Source organism: Tamandua tetradactyla, chromosome 17, assembly GCF_023851605.1.
Source record: "Tamandua tetradactyla isolate mTamTet1 chromosome 17, mTamTet1.pri, whole genome shotgun sequence".
Classification (NCBI taxonomy): domain Eukaryota; kingdom Metazoa; phylum Chordata; class Mammalia; order Pilosa; family Myrmecophagidae; genus Tamandua; species Tamandua tetradactyla.
This window is the reverse complement of record NC_135343.1, coordinates 74,392,281-74,419,445: the sequence shown is the minus strand read 5'-3', so window position 1 is coordinate 74,419,445 and position 27,165 is coordinate 74,392,281. Positions and strand designations below refer to the sequence as shown.

Below are 27,165 nucleotides of genomic sequence, written 5' to 3'. Positions count from 1 at the left end.
TCAACTCCCTCTTTTGCTTCAGCATTCTGCTTTGGCAAAACCCCAACCTACACAAATTCATCTGTCTGCGGACTTTACTCTTGACTCTCAAAGCTGAATAGGACTAGAGGAAGACCATGCTGAACAGTGTCCCTTTTACATTGTAAGCACTAAACTTGCAGGGTCCCTTGGTGCTGTTTAAAAATTGTACTGCATTTTCATAGTTTATTCACTGTCTTTTTAGTTGTTTTTAGTTGTATACATGTCTCCCATCTGTACTAAAATTTGGATTGCAGTGATATTGCTTACTCATCTTTGATCCTAAAATCTGTTGTTCTGTCCTTTTTAAGATGTAATACCTTTTAGTAAATACTCTGTATATTTGTAGAATAAATGAAAGGCAGTGTGTATTGACAGACTTCACACTGATTTTCTCAGTGTTTTTTCTTTCCCAAATGTTCATTGTCAGTTTTAATTCCTTTCAATGAGTAACCATGTTTTCTGTCTTCCCTTTTATTCTAGCTCCTTTTCCATTTGCTTTTACCTGTGTTAAATAAATGACTATTCAAATTTGATTGGTTTTTCTAACACCTAGTCTGTGTGGAACATTCTCCTTCTCCCATGAGGTCATGCCTTGAGATTTCAAGTCCACGATGTCTTTTCCTATAAACTAGATGCAATTTGTTTGTGTCTTCCCTTAATCCACCCTGTCTGTATGTGCAATTTCCATTACTCATTCTTCATTCTCTACCCTATCACATACTTTTTGCTCATGAGTTGCTCAGAGGATACAGTTATAAAATCTGAGTTGAAAGGAACCTTAGAAGATTGTTATTCTACCTTCCCACTCAGTGCAAGAATTTTCTCTATAGCATGCTCAACTGATAGTAACATGAACTGGTAATTTGTCCAATAGAAATGGCCAGTAATCTGAAAAAAATCCTCAAAATTCTAGAAGCCAAATTAAAATGTCAGTTTTTGTCTATCAAATTGACAAAAATTTAACAATTGTTAATACCTTGGGTTGATTAGTGTGTAATGAAATGGGTACTTTTATATACTAATATTGGAAATGTAAGCAGGTAGACTTTTTGAGGGGTAGTTTAGCAATATGTTTATACTTTTAAGAATTTATGAGGAAATTATCAAATGTACAAAATAATTTATGCTTGTACAAGTATGTTAGTTTGGATTCTTGGAGAGCAGATGCTGAGAAAGGAGTTAAGAGATTTTGGGGAGGAAGGGGGAGAGGCAGTAATGCCTGTGAAAGATGAAGATCAATGAAGCAGGTTTGGTCAGGCAAAGCTTTCAAGCTATGATGTACATTCTCACATCTGTGGAAAGAAAGAGGGGAGAAAGCAGAATTTGAGGCAGAGACTCTCAGTGATACAGATCACTCCTGCATTGGTCAGAAAGGACCAGACCCAGCCCCGGCATTGTGCTCATTTGTTAGCTAGCGGCTGCCTGGAAGAGAGCGTGGTCTTGGTTCTAACACTGGGTGGATCCTAAAGTGAGTCAGGTGGAGGCTGTCAGTTAATTGTGTTCTTTGTAACCAAAAGGCAAGTTGTTTCTTGAAGGGAGACCCAGGTTGTCCCACTTCTTTGGCTGCCTCAAGATGGAAGTTCATTGCAGATTCATTGAAATGCCAAAAGTTAGAAACAAGGTAGTTTTCCCTATAATAAACATAAACTACTCCTTTTCTAATTAATGGCAAGAAGTAATTTTAAAGTAGGATTGCATTTGTGTTTTAAGTACCCATTTTATACTACAAGCTTTTCTCAAGCTTGAAGCACCTGGTAGCTTTCTTTTTACATGGACTGCTGTCAAGATTTCTTTGTCCTGATGAATTTTTGAGGCTAAATATATGACTTTGATGTTATCCTTTAACGTTTATATTTATTTTGGAGTGATGGTAAAATTGAGGTTATGTTTTAATGCTGCCTAGGAATAACCATAAATTACCCTATGCTAACACACTCTAACACATGTACCTGGGAGGTCAAGGCTTGCTTACTTTGCTTATATTTACCCTGTCTTTTAGATCATTATTGATTTCAGGTGAATTCTTTCCTTTTTCTGGGTTATAATTAGCATACTTTTCTAAAATTGTCCTCTGAATGTTGTGAATAAGGTATTGTTGCTGCTTGTTTTTAAGAGAATTTCAGATCAGCACTATTAAGTATTTTAAAGCTTCCTTAACTTGGAGACTTTGTAAAATTCTATTTCAAATAATGAGTCTGTGGTGTCTTTCCAACTATTTTTTTCAAAGCCAAAGACTGCTGTACCCACCCATAAAATACATCCAGATCAGAATTCCTTTGACTGTGCGCTTCATGCTCTCCTTCTCTGTCACTGTGTCCGTTTTTCATCATTTATTTTTTCCCATGAAACTCCAGGAACCACCTCATAGAAGCCCAGGGGCTTTGGGGGACAATTTGAAAATTTTGGTTCTGTTTCTTGGATTAACTTTAAAAGATAAAAAATATTGGTGGTGGCTCGGTGGCAGAACTTTCGCCTACAATGTCAGAGACCTGGGTTTGATTCTTGGTGCCTGGCCATGCAAAAAAAATAAATAAATAAAATCTATATTAAGAAAAGATTAAAAAATGTGAAAAGTAAAGTTAAAATGAAGCTACTGTAAAGCAAAGTCAGAATTCTGTTCCTTTGAGGGTCATGTTATACCTAAGGAGAGGGTATAAGATTTCAGGAATGCTTCCACATAGGGTAAGGAAAGTTGTTATCTGGTTCCTATGATGAAAGAATCACAAAATATTATCCCATAATTGACCGATAGGACAAAGGTCATCTCCTGTGTATCTCCCAAGGGATCCAAGAGCCACTGTGTTGGCTATACCTCCCACCTCCCAACCTGGAATTCTGGAGGAGGTGGATAACTTGATAATCCTCTTACTACTTTAAAATGTTCTATTGCTTGGTTTTCCCCTCTGGCAGTAGGTGTGTAGATTTAAATGTATTTGTGTTTGTGTGTATATGATGTATATATGTTTGTTTTTTTTTAACATGGGCAGGCACTGGGAATCGAACCCGGGTCTCTGGCAGCGCAGGCAAGAACTCTGCCACTGTGCCACCACTGCCCGCCCTAAAGCACTTTTTTATTTTGCATGGGCAGCACCAGGAATTGAAACCCAGGTCTCTGGCATGGCAGGTGAGAACTCTGCCTGCTGAGCCACCTTGGCCCACCTGCATGATGTGTATATGTTTTTAAAACATAAACTACAGAAAACGTGAATTGTCTGAGGGTGGGCAGTGATTTTCTTTGTCTCCCTTGTGCTTTAGAATGAGAATGTGCTTACCTGGTAGGAGTTCGTGTTTCTCTTAGATAAGGTCTGAAGGTCAAGGGTTGCTTACTACTCTTGAGACTATAGTGCCCCAGAATGGTGATTTGCGCATGGTGAGTAGGTGGTCAGTGGTGTGGACCCCTCCTTATTTTTTTTTTTTTTAATTTAGGTTACCTTAATCCTACATTTAGTTCTTTTGCTCCTAAAGGGACTCAGTCATCCTTTTTCCCCTAGTTATTTTACCGCAAATACTGTCCTATTAATTTATTGAAAACTGTTTTTATTCTAAAACTTGTTTTGGAAATTTGACCAGTCAAGTACTGTCAATGAAAAATATTAAAAACAGCTATTTGTATTACTTTTGTGTGACTCATTCAAACTTCCTGATTAAAATATTTATCCACAGAGATTTTATGTAGGCTTTTGGCAGGTGTTCAGAAACACAGGAAATGAATAAACAAAAGTGGATATTTGATAAGAACGTACATTAAAATAAAAACTTACATAAATGACAGAAACTTAGCCTAGGTTTTATTAATCAAATTTTAGTGATATATGAGTACAAACTATTTTATTTTTTCTTAGCAAATTTTACCTATCAACTGAATTGCTTACTTGGTAGCATTTCATAGAATCTAATCAAATTCTGTCCATTATTTTAGAAACTGAAAACTACTTCCCAGTAATTTTTAAAAGTTTAATTTTCATTGAAGTTAATCAGTCTAAATACTCTTTTCTTCAGTTCATTGGATGTGTAGCTCATCACGGTAGCCTCAGTTACTCGGCCGTGAGCAGGTAATGTGTTAACATCAGGAAGTCACAGTGCCGAGGCCCCTCTCTGGAAGGATAAATGTGTAGTGACCTCATGCATGGCTTGAAGGGCCCTTAAGCCAGTGTTTTCTGCGGTGCTCCTTTGCCATTATCAAAAAGTCAGAGTCTAAATGGAGACTTCAAACTTGCAAGTATGCTGGTACTCATCTATCTGTCAACCAACCTTATCTTAACTTTGTAACATGAGACCAGTGAACCCTTTTTCCTACCAAACTCTTACACTTACTGTTTACTTTCTTCAAGTATGAAATCTGCCTCCATTCTGGGTTTGTGGATTTTTTTTTTTTTTATCTTAAATGCCATTTTATTTGGTACTATACATCTTTCCTGATTCGGTTCAACATATCACTGTCTTCTTTGAAAACTGCTCTTACCTTCAGTGATATCTTAGTCTCCCGATTTCCATAACCACCAGTGGTTCTTTCCCAGTGGCTCTCTCGACTCTGTGCAAGTGTAGTGGAGGGACAAGAGCCACTGGCATGCACCACACAGCCTTGGGGGTGAACGGGGCATTTCAGAGTGGAGCTGCAAGGTGAAGAATGTGTGTGGATTTTAAAAAACAACAACCTTAGGGCAATTCTGAGTGCTTTGGATTGTTACATCTTTTCACTTTTCAAATTGTGAAAATATGGCCAGCACTGCCTATGTGTTCATCAGCTACCTTTTGTTGTGTGCTTTTTAATAAGTATATCAGCTTCCAGCTGGCAAGAGTCATCTTGGAAAAGTGTGTTGTTAGCTACTGAAGATTTGGAAATGATGTTACGTGTAGTGGTTAAGTCACAAGGCCAGTCTGCAGAAAGCTTATTTTACCTGTAATGTACGTGATGAAGATGGTTGTTAACCTTCCATAATATGCAGTCGTGATGCCTGCCGATGTATCTGCATGTGATGCCGTTCACAGTTCCAGGGGTGGGGTGGGGTGCCAGGAACACTGCTTCCTGTACTGCAGTGGAAAGCTTGTCCCGTTCTTCAGACATGCGGACACAAGTATTCTTTACAGTACAGTTCATTGTAATTGAAGGCTAGGGAACTGTTGAAATAAAGAGGGAAGCCCCATCTTATGAAGTAGTATATAGAACAGAACGGTGTCCTAGAGAAAGGATGACATTGAGGTGAATCTATACGTATGTTAAGGTGAAACAATCTCCAGGATAGATTAAGTGAGAAAAGCATGTTATGGAGCAATAGGCTGCTACCATTTCTGTAGACAAGAGACTTGTCTATAGTCTGTCTCTGGAAGGGTATATGAGTCCCGTGGCCCCAGGGCTCAAGAGCAGATATTGAGAAATCAGGGGTGGGAACAAAACTTATTTTGTATTGAATTCTTATTGGTACTGATCGCTTTTTCCTCCAACATCCATGTATAATATTACTTTTGAAAAGTGCCGTATTTTCTCAGTTTCTTGTACGATATTCAAAGGTAGAATAGCAGTGCCATTTTAAGCAGTGAGCCTTTCTTTGAATTAGCACATCTCTTACCATTCCTTACAATTGCAAACACAGTGTATATGTATTTGGTTTACAACTTGGGACAGTAGAAAGGACATTGGTTTTGGAATCATGAAACAGCTTCCTGGCATGTATAACTTTGAGCCAGTTAAGTTACTTAACTTTACTGAATCCTTATTGTCTTATCTAGGCTGTGGGAATGATAATGTGTAAAGCTCAGATCTTTTGTCAGGATTAAACAATAAAATTTACTTAATTGGTGTGCATAGTGATGGACATATAGGAATTCTATAAATGATAATTACTTTTATTTTAATTGGGTGAATAAACTTGTTCGGATTTTTAAATCCCTGCTTTCCCAACTATGCTGCAGTTGGAGCAGTCAACATTTCTATTTCCCCTGGCATGGTTCATGGAATATACCTAATTTTGAGTGTCATCTTGGCTCTTAGAATAGTTTTAAAAGTGAAATACCTTATTTTTCCCTTTTAATCCTATGAAGTCTTTTAAATAAAAGTAATGTAGGGTGCACGGGTGATTCAGTGGTAGAATGCTCGACTTTCATGCGGGAGACCCAGGTTCGATTCCCGGACGGTGCACGCAAAAAAAAAAAAGGTAAAAGTAATGTTCCTTGTAGGCTTGTTTGTAAATGGGAGTTCACAGTTCGTAAGACAGTTTGTGTGTGTTTGTGTATGTGGCAGGGAGAATAAGTGTATCACTTATATGTTTATATATGTTTGTGTATATGTTTATATTATATATGTTTGTGCAAATGCTATCCAGCTAGAAAGCCATGATCTTAAACATGAATCAGTAGTGTGGACTACCAGTCAAAATTTAGTGATAACTATATTAAAATCTTTATTAATGTAAATATGTCATTTGGATATAGGCTTTTCCGAGTAATGTTTGTATTTTAAGGTCTTAAATTTTATTGTAGTAACAGATATTATAAAATTCGCCATTTAAAAATAGACAATTCAGTGACTTCATTACATTTACAAGATTATGCTACCACCTTCGCCATCTGTGCAGATTTGAAACTATGTGTACCCAGAAAAGCCGTGTGCTTTAGTCCCATTGCTGGGTGGGATCTTTTCTTTTTTAAACATTTTTATTGAGAATTTGTCATATGCATACATTTCATATATGGTGTACAATCAGTGACTCACAATATCATCACATAGTTGTGTATTCATCACCATGATCCCTTTCTTTTTTTTTTCACCATGATCATTTTTTAGAACATTTGTATCACTCTGAAAAAAAAAAAAGAAAAAGGAAAAAATACATACCATGCCCCTTACCCCTCCCTCTCATTGACCACTAGTATTTCCATCTACCCAATTAATTTTACTCTTTATCCTCCCTATTATTTATTTATTTATCCATATTTTTTTACTCATCTGTCCATACCCTGGATAAAAGGAGCTTCACACACAAGATTTTCACTATCACGCAGTCACATTATGAAAGTTTTATCTTTATACAATCGTGTTCAAGAATCAAGGCTACTGGAACACAGTTCAACAGTTTCAGGTACTTCCCTCCAGCAACTCTAATACACCATAAACTAAAAAGGAACATTTATATAATCCATTAGAAGAACCTGCAGGTTGACCTCTCAACTCTATTTGAAATCTCTCTGCCACTGAAACTTAATTTTGTCTCATTTCTCTCTTCCCCCTTCTGGTGTAGAAGGCTTTCTCAGTCCCTTGATGCTGAGTCCTGGTTCACCCTAGATTTCTGTCCCACATTGCCCGGGATATTTACGCCCCTGGGAGTCATGTCCCACATAGGACGGAGGGCAGTGAGTTCTCCTGCCAAGTTGACTTAGGCCACATCTGAGCAACCAAAGAGGTTTTCTGGGGGTGACTTGTAGGCCTAACTTTAAGTAGGCTTAGCCTGTCCTTTGCAGGAATAAGTTTCATAGGGCCAACCCCAAGACTGAGGGCTCGCCTATTGATTTGAGAGTTCCCACTGCTTGCAAGAATGTGAGAAATTCTTCAAATGGGGAAGTTGAATTCCGCCTTTCTCCTCAGTCCCCCAAGGGGACTTTGCAAATACTTCTTTTATCACTGCCCATATTACTCTGGGATATAACCGGGTATCACACTAACCTGGACAAACCAACAAAATCTCATGCACTATTGAAGATTCCATGTACTTATATATTCAACTAAACTGACCATACAAGTTAAATTAGGTAATGTACTACCCAGAATATAAATTTTGCACCAAATAAACATCTGTCCCTTTGGTCTCACATGGAAGTTGAAGTTTTAAAATATGGACGATACCATCCTTTACCCTGTGTTCTGACATATGTTAGTCCTATCCAGTTCAGTTTAATTCATATCTCTACTTGAAGTCTGATCACTTTTTCAACTTTTTTTTTATTGTATGCTGTATGGTGGGGTCACATTTCATTTTTTCATGTGAGTATCCCATTATTGTAGCACCATTTTGTTGAATTTTTTTTTGTTTGTTTTTGTTGGTTGCTTGGTTGGTTTTATGGGAAGTGCATGGACTGGAAATTGAACCTGGGTTTCCTGCATAGCAGATAAGAATTCCACCACTGAACTAACCCTCGTATCCCTTTTTTCAACTTTTGAACAGTTCCTGTACGAGGTACAGCTGACTTTCATAGCTTCAGAGCTCTAACTCTGAATCTCAGGTTTCACATAAATACCCAAAGTTTCTGAGAACGACCAGGATACAGAATTTAGTATCTCAGAATTTAGAATTAACAGTTTCACCTCCTGAATATATCTGACTACTGTAAGAGCTAACAATTTAGGACCCATTACAATAGACCCCAACCTGATAAACCATGTTCTTGACTTCAGTTCACTAAATTTTTACATTATAGTTAGTCCATATGATTGAGGCATGATAATATTTGTCTTTTTGTTCCTGATATTTCATTCAACATACAGGTAAGGTTCATTCTTCTAATTGCTTGCCTCACAACTTCATTCCTTCTTGCTGCTACTCGGTAGTCCATTGTATGCATACCTCATAGTTCCCCCTTCCATTCCTCAATCATTGTATCCTTAGGCCACCTCCATCCATGTGGGAACACTGTGGATGGGATCTTTTTGATTGTTTCCATGGAGTGTGACCCATCCAGGTGTGCGTAGGACCTTTTAATTAGGTAGTTTCCATGAAGATGTGTCTCTGCCCATTCAAGGTGGGTTGCTTACTGGAGCCTGTTAAGAGGAAACCATGTTAGAAAAAGCTTCAGTGCTAACAGAACCCACACAGCTAGAGATTTTTGGAGATGCAGAAGGAAAACACCCCTGGGAAAGCCTTATGAAATGAGAGAAAGCTAGGAGACCCTTCCCAGCTGAGAGAGAAACTCCTAACTTCATTAATCCTTTCTTTGGAGTTAAGGTATCTTTCTCTGCATGCCTTAATTTGGACATTTTCATGGCCTTAGAACTATAAACTTGCAACTTAATGAATTCTCTTTAAAGCCATTTAGTTTCTGGTATATTGCATTCCGGCAGCTTTAACAAACTAAAACACCACCCATTACCAACATTTTTATCACCACAAACATTTGAAACTTTGTACAGTAAGTAATATGGGCACATTCCCATTCCCAGCCCCTGGTAACCTTTGTCATTATGAATTTGCTTATTTTACATGTTTCATGTAAGTGGAATCATACAATATTTGTCCTTTTATATCCAGCTTATTTCACTCAACATAATGTTTTTAAGGTTCATCCATATTAGAGCATGAATCAGTACTTAATCCCATTTTATGGCTGAATGATATCCCATTGCATGGATATATACCACTTTTTGTTTAACCGTTACTGGACTTGTTTCCACTGTTGGCTATTGTAAACAACACTGCTATGATCACTGGTATACAAGTATCTGTTTGAGTCCCTGCTTTCAGTTATTTCGCATATATACCTTGGAGTGCAATTGTTGGGCCATATGTTAAAATTCTCTGTTTAACTTTTTTTTGAGGACCCGCCAAACTTTCTCACAGTGACTGTACCATTTTACATTCCTAGAAGCAATACATGAAAGTTATGTTGTTCAAACCTAGGTAACATTTATGTTCTGTTTTGTTTTTTTTTAAAATAATAGCTGTGCTCTGGGTGTGAAGTGGTATCTCACTGTGGCTTTGACTTTTAAGTTTGTTTTTCTTAAACGGTTTTATTCACACATTATGCAATCCATCCAAAGTGTACAATCAGTGGCTTTTGGTATAATCACAGAGTTGTGCATTCACCACTCCAATCAACTTGAGAAGGTTTTCATTGCTCCAAAAAGAAAAATGCCATACCCCTCATAACTCCCAATCATTGATACTTAGCATTGTTGTGGTGCCTTTATTACAATTGGTGAAGTAATATTACAGTATTACTGTTAATTGTAGTTCATAGTTTACCTTAGGTGTATGTTTTTTCTGATACACCAGCCTATTAATACCTTGTATTAGGGATGTATGGTTGTTCTAGCTCATGGAAGAACATTCTTATATTTGTAATAATCACAGTCATCATCTACAACAGGGTTCACTATATTAAAAAGTCCCATGTTTTATCTTCTAGCTTTCTTTCTAGTGACATACACGACTGTAAGCATCCCCTTCCAACCACAACCATACTCATATACACATAATTCAGTGTTGTTAATTATACTCACAATAATATGCTTCCATCATTACTATCCATTTCCAAACATTTACAATCAAACTAATTAGGAACTTTCTGTACAAATTAAGCATCAGCTCCCCATTCACTACCCCCATTCTATCGCCTGGTAACCTATAATATTCTAGGTTTTAACTCTATGAGTTTACTTATTACTAGCTCATATCAGTGAGATCATACAGTATTTGTCCTTTTGTATCTAGCTCAGTTCACTCAATGTAGTGTCCTCAAGGTTCATCTATGTTTTTGCATGCATCAGGACTTCATTCCTTCTTACAGTTGAATAATACATATTGTATGTATATACCACATTTTGTTTATCCATTCATTGGTTGATGGAAACTTGGGTTGCTTCCATTGTTTGCCAGCTGTGAGTTTTTTCACATGTGAATTATTTTAAATAATGTTGTTATGAACATCGGCATGCAAATGTCTATTTGAGTGCCTGGTTTCAGTTTTCTGGGCATATACATTGTAGTGGGATTGACAGATCAGATGACAATTCTGTACTTAGCTTCCTGAGGAACTAAACTCTTCCACAGCAGCTGTACCATTTTACATTCCTACCAGCAGTGAATGAATGAGTATTCATCCTCTCCAACAGTTACAGTTTCCTGTTGTTGTTTTTATTAGTGGCATTCTAGTAGGTGTGGAGTGACATCCCATTGTGGTTTTGATTTGCATTTCCCTTAGTTAGTGATGTTGAGTGTCTCTTCATGTGCTTTGTAGCCATTTGTATTTCTTCTTTAAACTGTGTATTCAAGTCTTTTTTCTATTTTAAAATTATGTTGTCTTTTTATTGTTGAGTTGCAAGATTTCTTTATATATTCTGGATATTAAACTGTTATTGGATATATGGTTTCCAAATATTTTCTCCCATTGAATAGGCTGCCTTTTCACTTTCTTGACAGTCCTTTGAAGCAGAAAAGTATTTCATTTTAAGGAGGTCCCATTTATCTGTTTTTCTCTTTCATTGCTTGTGCTTTGGTTGTAAAGTCTAAGAAGCCATTGCCTACCACAAGATCTTGAAGATGCTTCTGTACATTTTCCTCTAGGAGTTTTATAGTCCTAGCTCTTATATTTAGTCTTTGATCCATTTTGAGTTAATTTTTGTGTAGGGTGTACAATCAGGGTCCTCTTTCATTCTTTTGCATATGGATATCCAGTTTTCCCAGCACCATTTGTGAAAGAAACTGTTCTGTCCCAGCTGAGCAGATTCGGCAGTCTCACTATGAGGCTCAACTTTTCAACTCTAAATTTGATTCTATTGGTCAATATATTTATCTTTATGTCAGTACTATGCTTCTTTGACCAATGTAGCTTTGTAATATGCTTTGAAGTCAGGAAGTGTGAGTCCACCAACTCTCTTCTTCTTTCATTTTTTCAGGGTCCTGTACCCTTCCAAATAAATTTGATGATCAGCTTTCTGCAAAGTAGGCTGTTGGAATTTTGACTGGGATTGGGTTGAATATCTAAATCAATTTGGGTAGAATTCACATCGTAAGATATTTATTCTTCCAGTCCATGGTCACATAGTGTTCTTCCATTTCTGTAGGTCTTCTTTGATTTCTTGTAGCAACGTTTTGTAGTTTTCTGCATACATGTCCTTCACATAGTTGGTTAAATTTATTCCTAGATATTTGATTCTTTTAGTTGCTGTTGTACAGGGAATCTTTTTCTTGATTTCCTCCTCAGATTGCTCATTACTAGTGTATAGAAACACTTCTGATATTTGTATGTTCATCTTGTATCCTGCCACTTGGCTGAGCTAATTTCTTAGCTCTAGGAGCTTTGTTATAGACTTTTTGGGACTTTCCAAGACTTTTAAGTTTTTATTTTTTTTTTTCTTTCAGCTCTTTCAGTCACACATGGCAACAAAAGCAGGTTGTACATCCTCACCAGTATCTGATGATGAACAAAAAGTGAGTATGTCTTTTAAATATACAACTATATACTATTGTACTCTAAATGCTTCTGTGATTTCAAAATAACTAGTCAGGGAATTTATGAAACTTTTGTGGAGGCTTATTTATGTTTGTATTTACCTTGAATATGTATCAAACTTTTGTATTGATCCAAACTAAAAATCAATGATGAACTGAAAATAATTGCTGTGTCCACTTGTCTATACTATTTGACATTAACTAATTAAAACTCTAAATACCTCAACAACACTCAGTAAGACGTGCACTACTTTTTGTTTTTTCTTTCTTTCTTTTTTTTGGAGGGGAGGGGTGAGTGGTCTGGGATTTGAACCCGGGTCTCCCATGTGGAAGGCGAACATTCTACCAGTGAATCACCCGTACACCCAAGACTAGCACTACTTTTGATGAACTATTTTTAGAACTTTGTGAATTGTAGAAACCTGACAACAAAGTTTAGGAAGTAGCTGGATGGTCGCCGAAAGATGCTTTACTGAATGGGAGATTAAACTTTAGTGCTTCTAAGTTTCCTTCTAAGGTGTGCTTCTATGTGAGGGAAATTTTGGGTAATTCCCTTTAAAATTTATACTCAAAACAGGGGAGCAATTTAACTTGGTAGAAGAGATGTTACAGATTTTTTTTTTTAAAGAAAATTTTAAATATAAACATGGGTAATTCAGTTAAGATTAAATAAGTACCATTAGTTCTGTATGTATTTCAGGTCTCTTCTTGTACCCCTCTACTTAATGTGCTCAGGTTCTCCATTTTGACAATCTCCTTCTGTTAAATGGAATATTTAAACTTGCACTTTCCAATATATAAGTCAGTAGGCACATGTGGCTATTTAATGGTAAATTAGTTAAAAGAAAATAAAAGTTCACTTCCTTAGCTGCACTGTCATATTTATAGTGTTTAATTGCAGCATGTGCCTAGTGGCTACCTGTTGGACAGCTCAGATGTAGAATGTTTCTCTGATTACAAAGTTCTACTGGCCACTGCTTGTTTAGACCATTTATATTTAATGCAGTTACAGCTGGATTTAAGTCTGTCATCTTACAACTTTTTTCCCTTTGTCCCATTTGCTCCTTCACTCTTATGATTCTGTTTTATTTCCACTATTGGTTTATTAGGTCTTTGGACATTTTTTTTTTCTTTTTCTTAAACTGTTAATTGACCTAGGCTTCTCACACCGTACTTTCAAACAGTATTATGCTACTTTATGTATAAGGTAGGAACCTTGCAACAGTATTCTTCCATTCCCCCCTCCCATCTTTTGTACTGTCATTATCACACAGTTTACTTCTTGATTTATTAAAACTCTGTAATTCATTGTTGTTGTTACTGCTTTAAACAATTATATATATATTTTTAAATTTTAGCATTTTTATTGTAAAAACTTAACCTACAAACCGTACAAACATTCTTGGCATACAAACATTCCATTCTTGGTGTACAATCAGTGGCTCACAATAGTGTCACATAGTTGTATATTCATTACCATGTTCATTTTTTCAAACATTTGCATCAGAAAAGAAATAAAAAAGAAAAAACTCGTATAGACCATACCTCTTACCCTTCCTTCTTACTGACCACTAGTATTTCAGTCTACTCAATTTATTTTAACCTTTGTTCTCCCTATTATTTGTTATTTTTTATCCATATTTTTACTCATCTGTCTATATTCTAGATAAGAGGAGCATCAGATGCAAGGTTTTCACACTCATACAGCCATATTGTAAAAAGTCAACTATATCTTAAAGATCTTAGAGCAAGCAAATAATTTTCCAGTATTTACCCATATATTTTCCTTTCTGGCAATCTTCATTTCTTTTCGTAGAACTGAGTTTCTATTTGTTGTCATTTTCCTTTGGTTAGAAGAATGTCCTTAATGCTTCTGATTGTGTAGGTCTGCTGACAATGAATTTTCTAAGATTTTGTTTGTCTGAAAATTTCTCTATTTTTAAAGGTTATTTTCATTTTTTATAGAATTCTTCATTTTTTTTCCTTTTGGCATTGTGTAGATGTCATTCTTGTTTCTTCTGGTTTGCATTATTTCTTATGAGTAGTTGTTAATCATTTTATATTTGTTTTATCTGTGCTTAATTTGTCTTCCCAACACCTGGTTGCTCCTGAAGTTTTTTCTTTTAACTTTTTTTATTGTAAAATATAACATATATACAAAGCAAAGAAAGAAAATAAGCGATAATTTTCAAAGCACACTGCAATAAGTAGTTACAGAACAGACCCCAGAGTTTGTCATGGGCTACCATTCCATCATCTCAGATTTTTCCTTCTCAGCGGCAAGAAGTAATATTAATATAGTGAATCAGCAACCATACTCATCTGCTAAATTCCGTTTTCTCTGCTATACCTCCTCCTGCTCCTTTAATCCTTCTCCCACTCTGTAAGATCTTTGGGGAATGCCTGTTCTGACTTTTTCACGTTGAGAAGGGGTGTCCACCCTGAAGGTACACCTGGGTGTTCAGTGTACACCTGGAGAGGCTGGTCCTTCTTACTTCTCTTATTTATTTATTTTATTAATTAAAAAAAAAGATTAGCTAACAACATTTAGAAATCATTCCATTCTACATATGCAATCAGTTCTTACTTCTCTTTTAATTCTCTGTCATCTCACACATTATATTCTTTTTTTTCCTACCGCTTCTTTAGCATATTTATCATAGGTATTTTAAAGTCCTTATCAAGTAATTTTTTATCTGGTTCATTTGTGAATCTCTTTCTAGTGACTGCTTTTTTTGTTGACTACAAATAAAAAATTTAGTCAAGCAAAATTTTTGCTTCTTCCTATCTAGTTTTTTTAATTATTATTATTGTATAGTAGATACTGTGGATGATACATTGTAGAGATTTTGATTCTCTTTATCTTCTGGAAAGCCCTGAATTTTTTCTAGCAGGCAGTTAAAAAGTGGTCACATTGACCATATCGGGCCTTGGTTTTAACTTTGTAAGAGTCTGTTTCAGTTGTGTTTTAAGTACTAGGGAGCTTTCCCAATTCCTGGGATTTGATCCTAGGGAGCATTCCCAATTCCTGGGATTTGATGCTAAAATGTGGCCTAGGGTTTCGGTGGAAAGCCTGAGCTAAAGTTTACCAAGTCCCTTTAACATAAAGAACATGAAATTCAAACTCTGTCTCCCTAGAATGGCTTTTGTTTTTATAATTGTTATCAGCAGGAATGTTGCCTCAAGTTACCCTGCCATTACTGGGAGCAGCAGCTATATATATTATTGTGTGTTATACTCTTTTAACTTGACATTTTAATGTAGGAATTTTCCAAGTTATTAAACATTTATCGTGAACATCTTTTTGCTTTTTTTTTTTGTTTGGCACGGGCAGGCTCCGGAAATCAAACCTGGGTCTCCGGCACGGCAGGTGAGAACTCTGCCACTGAGCCACCATGGCCCGCCCTATCGTGAACATCTTTAATGTTGTAGAACTTTCATTTTGTGACTGGATATGCCATAGTTCACCTGGGTATTTTTCTGTTTTTGGAAATCAAATGTTTTGATGTTATAAATAGTGTAGAACTCTAGGAAGGGAATAAGAAATACATGTTTTGAGAGTTTGAACACAGAATTCTCTTCTCCCAAATTCACTCAACCATTTGATGTTGGGTGAGGGAGGTATAATGATTGTAAAATCTTCAGTTTCTTTGATAAATTATATTCATTGTTTCGAAAATGCCTATTTCCTATTTTAACCAACATTTTGTTGCTGTTGCCATTGTTTTTTTCCTTCAGCTACAACGAGAAAACATCCGTTCGCTAACTATGTCTGGCCACGTTGGTTTCGAAAGTTTGCCTGATCAGCTGGTCAATAGATCCATACAGCAAGGCTTCTGTTTTAATATTCTCTGTGTGGGTAAGTGCTGACCTCTTCCTCGTAGTTGTTCCTTCAGAGCCTTTGTTATTTACTTCCTATTTGTCATAAGAAGTAGGATGCTGATGTTATCAATTTCAGATCATGACTCCAATTTTTTTTCAGTTATTTAAACGGTCACTTTTGTTTTTCTTAGTTGTACTGCTTTAAACTTTTTTGTTTGCTTGCTTCTTTAAACATTTCAGTGTTCTCTTCAGAGTTCTGAGTGATTTAGCATACATTCTCATTTCTGCTACTGACTCAGTGGTCGAGCCTTAGCATGTACTTTCTTGAACAGCCCATCCTCCAAAATATTTGGAATCCTTGAAACCACTCTAAGAGTTTGCAGTTGTATTTCTTCTCACTCATCAAATGCACCTGTGAAAATAAATGTTTGTTTATTTCAGGGGAAACTGGAATTGGAAAATCAACACTAATTGACACATTGTTTAATACCAATTTTGAAGACTGTGAATCCTCACATTTTTACCCGCATGTTAGACTTAAAGCTCAGACATATGAACTCCAGGAAAGTAATGTTCGATTGAAGTTGACGGTTGTGAATACAGTGGGATTTGGTGACCAAATAAACAAAGAAGAGAGGTTTGTATTTTCTTATAGTAATAAAACAAGTTTTTCTTATTTTAATTGCCTACTTATTTCATAGACTGTGATTTGATTTTCTATGGGTAATCCATACCTTTCCTTCCAAACTTTAATATTTTACATAATTAAGCAATGTTCTGTTCTTATTAGAAAATTGATGTTTTTCTATTTATATGTCCAATTTCTTTAGAATACTTTGAATGACATTATTAAAATATGTATTTCAGCAAAAGTTGTTTAAATTATTTTCCAATATGTCAACTTAGTGTTTACTGGTGACTTTTACTAATTTTCAGTCAAGATCTTATCTTGTTGAGGAGAGAAAACAAGACATAAAAGGGCAAATATGTACAATGGTTAATACATGGTGCATGGGTTTTCTGGTATGTGTGTGCGTGTGAAATTCTAACCAAAATAACCAGTTATATTATTAAGCATTGCTGGAAGGATTTGATAATGAAATTTTCATATTTTGTCTTGTCATAATTTATTGTCATTATTTCTCCTATTGTATTATAAAGACTAATTATAGATTCTGTATCCAATTTGAACTGTGAAAGGGGGAAATAGATTAGGGCAAAGCAATACTTTTTTTTTTCTTTTTTGAAGTGTATGTATTTCCAATATGTAAGTATTTTTCCTAGTTTCCTAAAGTTTGCATTAGAAGAAAATATTTTGCATATATTGACTTTTGTTGTAAGATTTATGATGGAGTATAGTATTTTCAACATGTTTGTGTTCTGCCTTAAATATGAAGAAATGATTTATGTGGTTTTAAGGAAGAATAGGTTAGTGGCAGAGGTAAGGGTCTGTAACACATTGCTTTAAATATTAATACTTACAAGATGGATACCAATTTAGAATGAATTAATATATATATAAATGAAATTATTTTTAAATGAACTTAAACATAGGGCGAATAGATTAGACCTGGCTGTAGAATAAGACCTACATTAGGTATAACTTCCTATTCTTCTGAAATCACTTGATACTTTTTTATTTGTCTTCTATCATTTGCCAAAGTAATATATGACCATGCTTCTATGAAAATATCAAATAATACACATAAATTGAAAACCCGTATTAGCCATCTCCTGGGGACCATTTCTTTTTCCAAAGTAACCACTTACGAATTTAGTGTTGTCTTCCCAGACCTTTTCCTGTGCATTAATTGAATTTTTGTATGTTGAATCACATTTGAAATGATACATGGCAAACTTCTTTAAACATTTGAATACGTATTTGGAAAAATACATACAAAATGTATGTACAAGTTAATAATTAATTATGAAGGCAATGCCCTATACATTCGCCACCCTGGTCAACATATGCCCTGCACCTTAGAAAGCCAGCCCTAGGGTTAACTACTTCCTTTAGTGGTCATCGCTATTTTAACTTCTGTGATCTTTGCATTTCTTAATGGGCTAAACCTATGTGTTTATCTATAAAAACTATTGTTTAGTTTTGTCTGTTTGAACTTTATATAAATGGCATCATGCTCTCTGATATGAGATTTTTTTCTAGTTTTTTGGCTATATGTAATATGCTGCTCATTACATTATAAATTTATGCCATAGATGTGTATGTGTACGGGCATACCTCATTTTATTGTCCTTGCTTTATTGTGCTTTGCAGATTCTGTGTTTTTTTACAAATTGAAGATTTTTGGTAGTCCTGCTTCAAATAAGTTTATTGGTGGCATTTTTCCAATAGTGTATGCTCTCTTTGAATCTGTGTCACATTTAAAAAAATATATTTTTATTGATAAAACTTAACATACAAACATTCTGTACATGGTATATAATCAATGGCTCACAGTATCATCACATAGTTGTGTATTTATCACATGATCATAATTTTGAACATTTACATCACTCCAAAAAAAGAAAGAAAAAGAAAAAACTCATGCATACGTAACCCTTGCCCCTCCCTCTCAATGACCACTAGCATTTCCATCTACCCTATTTATTTTAACCATTCTTCCCATTATTATTTATTTTTTATCCATGTTTTTTACTCCTCTGTCCATACCCTAGATAAAAGGAGTATCAGACACAATATTTGTCAATATTTGACAGACTGATTAGTGTGTGTTTTGGGGAGGGCCTATTTGGATTTATTCTGTTTGGAGAACGTTGGACTTCTTTGGTTTGCGTATTTATGTCTGTTCTGGTTTGCTAACTGCTGGAATGCAATATACCAGAAACAGAATGGCTTTTAAAAAGGAGATTTTAATAAGTTGCTAGTTTACAGTTCTAAGGCAGAGAAAATTTCCCAATTAAAGCAAGTCTGTAAAAATGTCCAAATTAAGGCATCCAGGGACAGATACCTTGGTTCAAGACAGCTCCTGAAGTTTAGGGTTTCTCTCTGCACTGAAAAGCCCCTGGTGGACCTGGCAGTGTCTACCAGCTTCCTCTGCAGGCCTCTTGTTTCACGAAGCTTCCCAGCAGCGTCCTCCTCCTTCATCTCCAAAGGTCGCTGGCTGGTAGGCTCTGTGGTTCTGTCATTCTCTTTCCAAAATGTCTCTTTTATAGGATTCCATTAAACTAATCAAGACCCATGTAAAATGGGTAGAGACAGGTCTCCCTCTAATCCAATTTAATGCTCACAATTGATTGAGTCGCATCTCTGTGGAGGTAACCTAATCAAGTTTCCAACCGATAATATTGAGTAGGGATTAGAAGAAACTGTTGCTCCCACAAGATTGATTAGGATTAAAACCTGGGTTTTCTAGGGTTTTATAAAGGTTACATAAATCCTTTCAAACCAGCACAATATTTTTAATAAGAGTTGGGAAGTTTCCCGCCTGTTATATTCTCTGTGATACCTGCTATTTTTCTATTTATTCTTTCAAATTCCTCTCTATGTTCTTCTAGTGTCTTCTTGATCTTCATGTTATTATCCTTCCCAGTGATTTTACTTAGCAGCGTTATATGAACATCTTTAATTAGTTGTTCCAAAGTCTGTGTCTCCTCCAGTGTTTTAATTTGGTCTTTAGACTGAGCAATCTCTGCATCTTAATATGCTTAGTGATCTTCTGTTTCCTTCAAGGCATGTAAATATCTTGATTGGCTTACTTTGGAAGTAGATTTCCTTCAGGAGTCTAAAGCTTTGTATTTGTGGGATGGATGTGGAGCAGGATGTGGGGCACAGCAGTGCGGTGATGGGTTGCAGTGCAGGTATAGGCACAGGTAGAGGACGCTGTGCTGGTGCTTGTGAGCTTGGGGTGTGAGACACAGGGTTGTGGAGCGTGGGGCGGGGTGCAGCTCGGGCAGGCCAGGATCACAGGAGCATGGTGCAGAGTGGAGGAAACAGAGGTGGGGCGCAGCTGGAGGTGAAGGGGGTGCTGAGTGAATCCATGCGGGCTGGTTGCAGGCAGGATGTGGGTTGTTGTGTAGAGTGTGGGATTCCTGGGTATCACTGTATTGGGTTGGCACAGAGGTTGGGGAACAGGGAGGGCGGGGTGCTGGTGTGCCCTTGCACAGGGGAAAGGGGCTCAGGGGGCCTGGGATGCAGATGTACAAGTGTGTCGGGGTGGGCTTGCGGGACATGGGTCAGAGGCAGGTGATGTCGGGTGGGCGGAACCCTAGCATGAGTGCACAGGGTGGTCAGAGCCCTGGCATGGGTGCACGCATGAGCAAGTGTTGGGCTAGGTAGCACAGATGCACATGTGAGCACCTGCCAGGTTTGGGAGCAGGGTGCTTGTTGAGTGCTAGTTTGCCCTTACCTTAAAGGTGTATGTTTTTAGGATCCCATCTCAATGTGGGGAAAGTATCTCATTAGATTTTCTACCTTATTTAGATCCTGGCCTTTGATTTCTTCTTCTTTTTCTTTGAAAACTTTAGAAACAAAGCCCAAGAACTAGATTGACAGATGGCCCCAGAGGCTGAAAATCTCTTTGAGGCTTTTGTGCAGGGGTTAGCAAACTTTTTCTGTAAAAGGCCAGATCATAAATATTTTAAACTTTGCAGGTTGTATAGTCTCTGTTCCATCTTTACCGTTGTAGTGCAAAAGCAGCCATAGATAATATGTAAATGAACGAACATGCCTGTATTCCAAGCAGGCTTTACAAAAGCAGTGGGTAGGATTTGGCCTGTGGTCCATAGTTTACTCACCCCTCTTCCAGTCTTCTGGTGTGCTCTTTATTTCCACTTTCCCTTTGATTTTGGCCTGGTCAATTCCTTACCAGAGCTTGTTGGTCATTTTAAGGGGGTGATTTTAATATATTAAGCCAGTGTTTTTGTTTTCTTGGAAGAGTGACTCCACTATTGGAAATGGAAATGTGGGGCCAATTACTATGGAAGAATGGCTATAATATATTACTTGTTTGGCAGAAAATGATTGTGGTTTTTAGTTTTGAAAAGCATTCAGATAGAAGAATATTTGTGATTATTTATTTCAGAATGTTTTAGATGTGTTTGGTGTCTTGATAGAGTCTGAGTGACTGGCATTTTAAAATGTCTTAATAGAATTCTGCTTTGCTTTCTGGGAAGTGCAAATCATATTACCAAACTGTTTTATGTCATTAATAAGCTTCTTTGGAATTTTTGTGCCAAATACATATTTACAAATTAAGTTAAAAAATCGTTTTTGGGTGAGAATCATATTAGGTCACACTTAGACCAGTTTCTCAAGGATCACTTAGTATTACTCATAATAGTCACTGTGAAATGAATCGAATGCTTATAATATTCAAAATATTATGCTAGTTTTTGTGAAAAACCCAGATATATAAAATACTGTATGTTCTCAAAGTTTTTAACCTTTAGATAGGGAGAAAAAGTATTCTATAAGTTTAAAAGAAATTAATGATTCTTAAGGGCTAGAAGGGCCAAGCAAATTTATGGAAGAATTCACTTTTATACACATTTATTGAGTGTCTCATAAGCACAAACTACTGCTCATTTTGAGACTTCAAAGATAACTGATTACTAAGGTGTTCAGGAAATTTGATGTTGGAACTCTTTGCTGTTATTTTCATGGAAAGTCAGAGTTGATTAATGAGAATAGTTATGAGTAGAAAGGTAAGTTGCAGAGGCATTGAATAGCATACAGGTCAAAATGAAGTGGAATGTTCACAAATTAATCTCAAGTAACAATATTAACATAGTGGTTTGTACATACCCCATGATTTAATTTGGATCTTGAAGGATGAATAGGGTTAGAAAGCTAGAAGGAGGAGTCATTCTAGGGAGAAGTGATCTGAATAATGGCACAGAGTACAGAATGTGATGTGTCTGGACTTGGTTTATAATTAAATGAAAATAAAATCATGCCATAATTATTAGTTAGATACTTTCAGTTGGTATGTGCCTTTCCTCTTTACTCTGTTAAAGTTCTCCATAGAAATCTGATTTAAGAGGCAAGAAGTCATAGAATTTGACTTAAATATTTTTGAAGTTGTTGATACCCATGCCTTTTCTCAGTTAGTTAAATCATATGCCATGTGCCAGTTTGGTTACAAATTAGACTCCTAATCATTCTTCAGTAGACTGACAAGTGTGGGAGAAGGGGCCCGGGCTGTGAATGAATATGGGAATGGATCAGTGTAAATCGAATAACATTTCTATAAAACAATTTAAAGCACAGATAATTTTGATGATTTTGAAATCTTATTTTGGTATAAGCATGTTCTGAGCAGTATGTTTTATCATTAAGACTATCTGTTTATCATAGATTTTAACTGTTAATTGAATGGTGAAAATACTTTAGACTTTAGATTGTACAAATCGCTTATTAGGGTAGCATGAATATGCTGTTTTAAATATTTTAATACTTTAATTATTTTTTCAGTTATCAACCTATAGTTGACTACATAGATGCTCAGTTTGAGGCCTATCTCCAAGAGGAGCTGAAGATTAAGCGTTCCCTCTTTAACTACCATGACTCTCGCATCCATGTGTGCCTCTACTTCATTTCACCCACAGGCCATTCTCTGAAGACCCTTGATCTTTTAACCATGAAGAGTCTTGACAGTAAGGTGCGTTTGGGAAAGGAATCAACTGTCATGCTTTCATATTTATTTTGAACTATTAAAATATCTTTAAGGTATGTGTAAATATCATAACTATTTTTTTTCCTGTGCATCTTTTAAACATTTGATAAGTTTCAATCTTAGCTTATTTTCCAGAGAAATTCAGTTTGGAAGATAAGGTGCAAAGAAGAAACATTAAAATACAATTTTTGTTCTTTTTTTTTTAGTAATTTTATTGCTTGCCAGAACATGGGTATTCATCTACATTTGATGTAGAATTTATGTGGCACTTATTTCACTTTATGACACACTCACTGTTCAGAAAGAGGAAGAACTTCATTGACAAAGATTACATCTTATGTTTCATCACATACAATTATAAAATATGTTTTAATTTGGACCATAACAAGAAAACGCATTTTTGAACTTTTGAACCAAGGAACTATATGAAAATTCAAGATAAAGAGTTAGCCAGGAGCAATTTATACTGATACATTCCCAAAGTAGACTCAGAAATAAACAGATTCTCATCCAATGTGTTTGTTTAGAGTCAGCACACCTTTCGGCCAGTGATAAACCTATATGCTGCTAACTCTAATAACAAATGCATATCACACAATACAGCATTATTTTGAAGAATAACTTTTTTTTTTTTGTCCATACTAAAATGAAGTGTTACATGGTACCAGTAAAAGAAAATGAATTTCATGCACTCATTTAAAGATATTTACCACCATTCTGCTTTATTCAGTGGATAGAAAAACATTTAACTTGGGACTCCTTGATCAAAGAAGTCCTGCCTCTAGCTTTCTATTATACTAAGTAGGAAGGAATATTGCACCTAAACTTTGTTATGTGTTTAAAGGGATTTAGATTTCTAGGTAAAACTAAAATTTGCCTCAGTTACTTAATTTGATGTGTATTATTTGAAGATACAGTGTTTATTTGTAGGGACAGCTATTATCCCCAGGCCACCTGGCAGATATGGGAAGAGCCTGATTTATACAAGACCATTACATCATTACATAAAGATGAGAAGTGTCTGTGCTGACTTCTCTTTCCTCAAGCTTCCTTGGCGGTAGTTGTTTTTTGTACCTAAAAGCAGACCATTTGAGAAGTTATTGATGTGGACAGTTATCTTGTGCAAATGTGACAAGGTATCATCATTGAAAAACATCTGTAACTTTCTCTCTCCTTATTATACACATAAACATTTATGTTTACCATCAAATCTCTTTCTGCTATGTATTGTGGAGGAAGTTGTTAGTTACTAACTTGGCATAATTTTTGAAATAGCTAAAAGGAAAATATTGAAACCATGAATTTGTCATCAAATTTTTATGTATTTTTATTTAACATGAACATTGTCTACCCACAATTGTTGAGACGTTTTCTGCCATTAATTTCATAGAGAGTGGACAAATATTTCCCTCCTTTGGAGTGTATGGAAGACTAATAAATCTAAAACAACACTGAATCACTGGGGAATTGGGGAAGAAAGAATTTTAAGAACAGAATAAGAATTATGATTTTTACTTTTCACTTTTATTCTGAAAGTTACATTGTGATTTCATTTTACTGACACAAGTGACTGGTTAACTGAATTTTTGATGAAAAAACAAACTAAAAAACGAATTCCAGCCAATCCCAAAATTTGTGGAAATGGTCAAGGCTTACTCCTGTACCCATTAATGATTTGTAGGGTTAGACTTACAAGCTGTCAGTGTTTACGACCTGAAATCTCTTCTCTGTCCAGTGAAAGAGCGTTAAATAATGCTGAGCAAGTTATCCCCCTCCTTTGCTTTGTGAACATCTTTAGTTGGTATGGAAATTGCCAATTTAGTTCAATAAAATGTTATTTATAAAAACAGTTGGCAAAGCTGGACCATAGTTTGTTGATTCCTTGATCTGGGTTAAGGATATTTATTGTCAGAGTTTGGCTTTGAATGTAAAAACTATGGTATTAAAAAGGAAAGCCTTGAATTGTGAGATTTTGTTTTTCTTTATTCTTTTTTAGGTGAACATTATACCAGTAATTGCCAAAGCAGATGCAATTTCTAAGACTGAATTACAGAAGTTTAAGATCAAGCTCATGAGTGAATTGGTTAGCAATGGTGTCCAGATATACCAGTTCCCAACAGATGATGAAACTATTGCTAAAATCAATGCTTCAATGAATGTAAGCTTCTAACAGTTGAATATTCTCTTCACATATGAAAAGAAAAACATAATTTACAAGTAACATTGCTACTAATATATTTTCACTTAATCCTCCAAAAAGACTTCCAGCAAGGAGAAATTTCAAAATGACTGGTGTGGGAAAATGTTTTCTTTTCTTGACTTGGAAAAAAGTACAATGAGAATTTCTCTTTAAGCATATTTTTCTTTCTCTCACTTTTTATCTAAGTAAAGTGACACATTTGTGAGACTGAGTTACATCTTTTGTGGAACCTTACAAAATTGCCTTACCAGGACGGCTTTCTATCCTGTCTTTAAAAACATGAGACAACTATAAGCTGCCTTGCAATGGTTTATAATCTTAAAATCTTTAAGATGTTCCTAATCTGGGTTTTAAAATATTTCTTAAATGTATTTCTCACAACCACCATACCCTGCTCTGTCTTCTCACTCCTGGACTGCCGTAGTCGCTTCCTAACTGCTCTCCCGTGTCTGCTCTGACACCTCCCCGAGTGTATTCTCAGGTAGAGCCAGAGGGCCACCGCCCACCTTCCTTGAAGCTCTGCAAGGGCAGCGTCTGTGTTTAATTCCACAGTGCACGTGCTCAGATGCTAAACAAGCGCCTCAGCGACATGTTCAACAGTCATACACCTTTTAGTTTAATATAGCTATGTATCAGAATATATTTTAATTTCACATATAATATGCATATATAATGTGTATATATACTATATATATAGTTTAATATTTCTATTAAATGTTTTAAATGTCTCATTATATTTTGAAGTATGGATTTGGGAGCCAGACAGACTTAATTAACCATTTGTTCTTATGGAAGTTACTACATGGCCTAACTTTTCTACAAAATGGTTACAAGGGTTGTTGTGAAGATTAAATGATACCACCTTTGTAAAGTGCCTGCCTCAGTGCCATTCAATAAACGTTAGACTAAAATTTATATTAACTTATTTTAACATTAAATAAATGTTAATTTCTTCTCTTTTCTGATTTCTCATACCCTGTCTATATTAAGACTAAATTATGTACATAAACGCAGACTAATATAAATGAAGTGATCTTAAGTCCTATGTGTTAAAATATCTTTAGATCTAATTTTATCTCTTGTGCACATCTGGAATAATTTTTTAGAAAGGTGCAATTAAGAGATTGAGTAATGTTAATTATTAAATATTAAATATAGTACCTAATGCTTTTTACATTAGACTTTTCCTCATACCAGTCCTCAGCCTCAGACAAACCAGTCTACTCACTGCCCCTGCATATCTTTTGCATATTCCTGTTTCTACATCTTTGTTCAAAATCTTCTCCTTGCCTAAGCTTGTCTTTCCTACTCTGCTTGATCTGAATCTAATCCTTCTGATCCAGCTTGGACTGTACATAATTCTTCAACCTTTCCCTGATCCTTCCTATTCACAGTAATCTTGTCCTCTTGAGTTTCTATAGTAGTGACTGTATTTAGCATTCTGTGTTACTTAGGGCTTATATATATATCTTTGTATTCGTATCATATATCTATACACACACTACATATAGATACAAAATTTGTTTTGTTTTTTTGGCATGGGCAGGCTCCAGGAATAATTTGGTTATTTATACTGTGTGTGTGTTTGTAATTTTCCCAACATTGTTTTAGACTTTTAGGGCAAAGGTAATATTGAGGGAAATGATACATATACAAAAATGCTTCCCTGTTTTGTGTTCCCAATAATATGATGTTTTGTAGGAAGGGGATGCTCAATTGGCAATTTTAAATTTTTTATCAGACCTGAAAATGAAGTGACTCTTGTAGAACAATTGGCACACACTAATTGACAAGTTTTAAAATCAGAGGTATAGCAGATCACTTGATTATAATAACTTGATTATTTAAGAAATTTTTCTCTTTTCTGTTATTTTTATAAGCTATTTTAGTTTGTCTCTTATCACATTGGCATGAGGAAATGCAGTTGATATTATGGTTCCTTTACAGGGACATTTACCATTTGCTGTTGTAGGAAGTATGGAAGAGGTAAAAGTTGGAAATAAAATGGTCAAAGCTCGTCAGTACCCTTGGGGTGTTGTGCAAGGTAAATACAATAAATGTGAGCAGTTCAGAATGATTATTTGAAATATTTCATCCAGTAGTCTCAAAACTATATTTTATGCATTATTTTCAGGGGATGCTTATTTTGGATTGTGATTGGTCATCACAGGAGTTTACTATGTAATGTTTTAGGTGAGAGTCCGTAGAGGCCAGGCAGTCTCCCCATTTCACACACGTTAGTTCCCAATTGTGCTATGACATTCAGAAGGTGGGAAGTACTGGTAGGGTACTTTGAATGAAATTTAAGTGGAAATAGTCATGTACAAAC

General features: G+C 35.7%; 1 protein-coding gene across 5 annotated transcripts in view; it reads left to right on the top strand.

Moving 5' to 3' along the window:
* Nucleotides 1-27,165, top strand: part of SEPTIN10 (septin 10) — a 52,919-nt gene that overhangs the window by 14,148 nt on the left and 11,606 nt on the right. For all 5 annotated transcript variants that reach the window (XM_077134960.1, XM_077134959.1, XM_077134956.1 and 2 more), the window contains 6 exons: nt 12,090-12,158; nt 15,918-16,038; nt 16,443-16,638; nt 22,435-22,621; nt 24,633-24,794; nt 26,784-26,880. In XM_077134960.1, coding sequence (XP_076991075.1) covers nt 12,105-12,158; nt 15,918-16,038; nt 16,443-16,638; nt 22,435-22,621; nt 24,633-24,794; nt 26,784-26,880 — 817 coding nt within the window. In that variant the 5' untranslated portion in view covers nt 12,090-12,104. Of the gene's footprint in view, nt 1-12,089; nt 12,159-15,917; nt 16,039-16,442; nt 16,639-22,434; nt 22,622-24,632; nt 24,795-26,783; nt 26,881-27,165 lie in introns of those variants that run through there.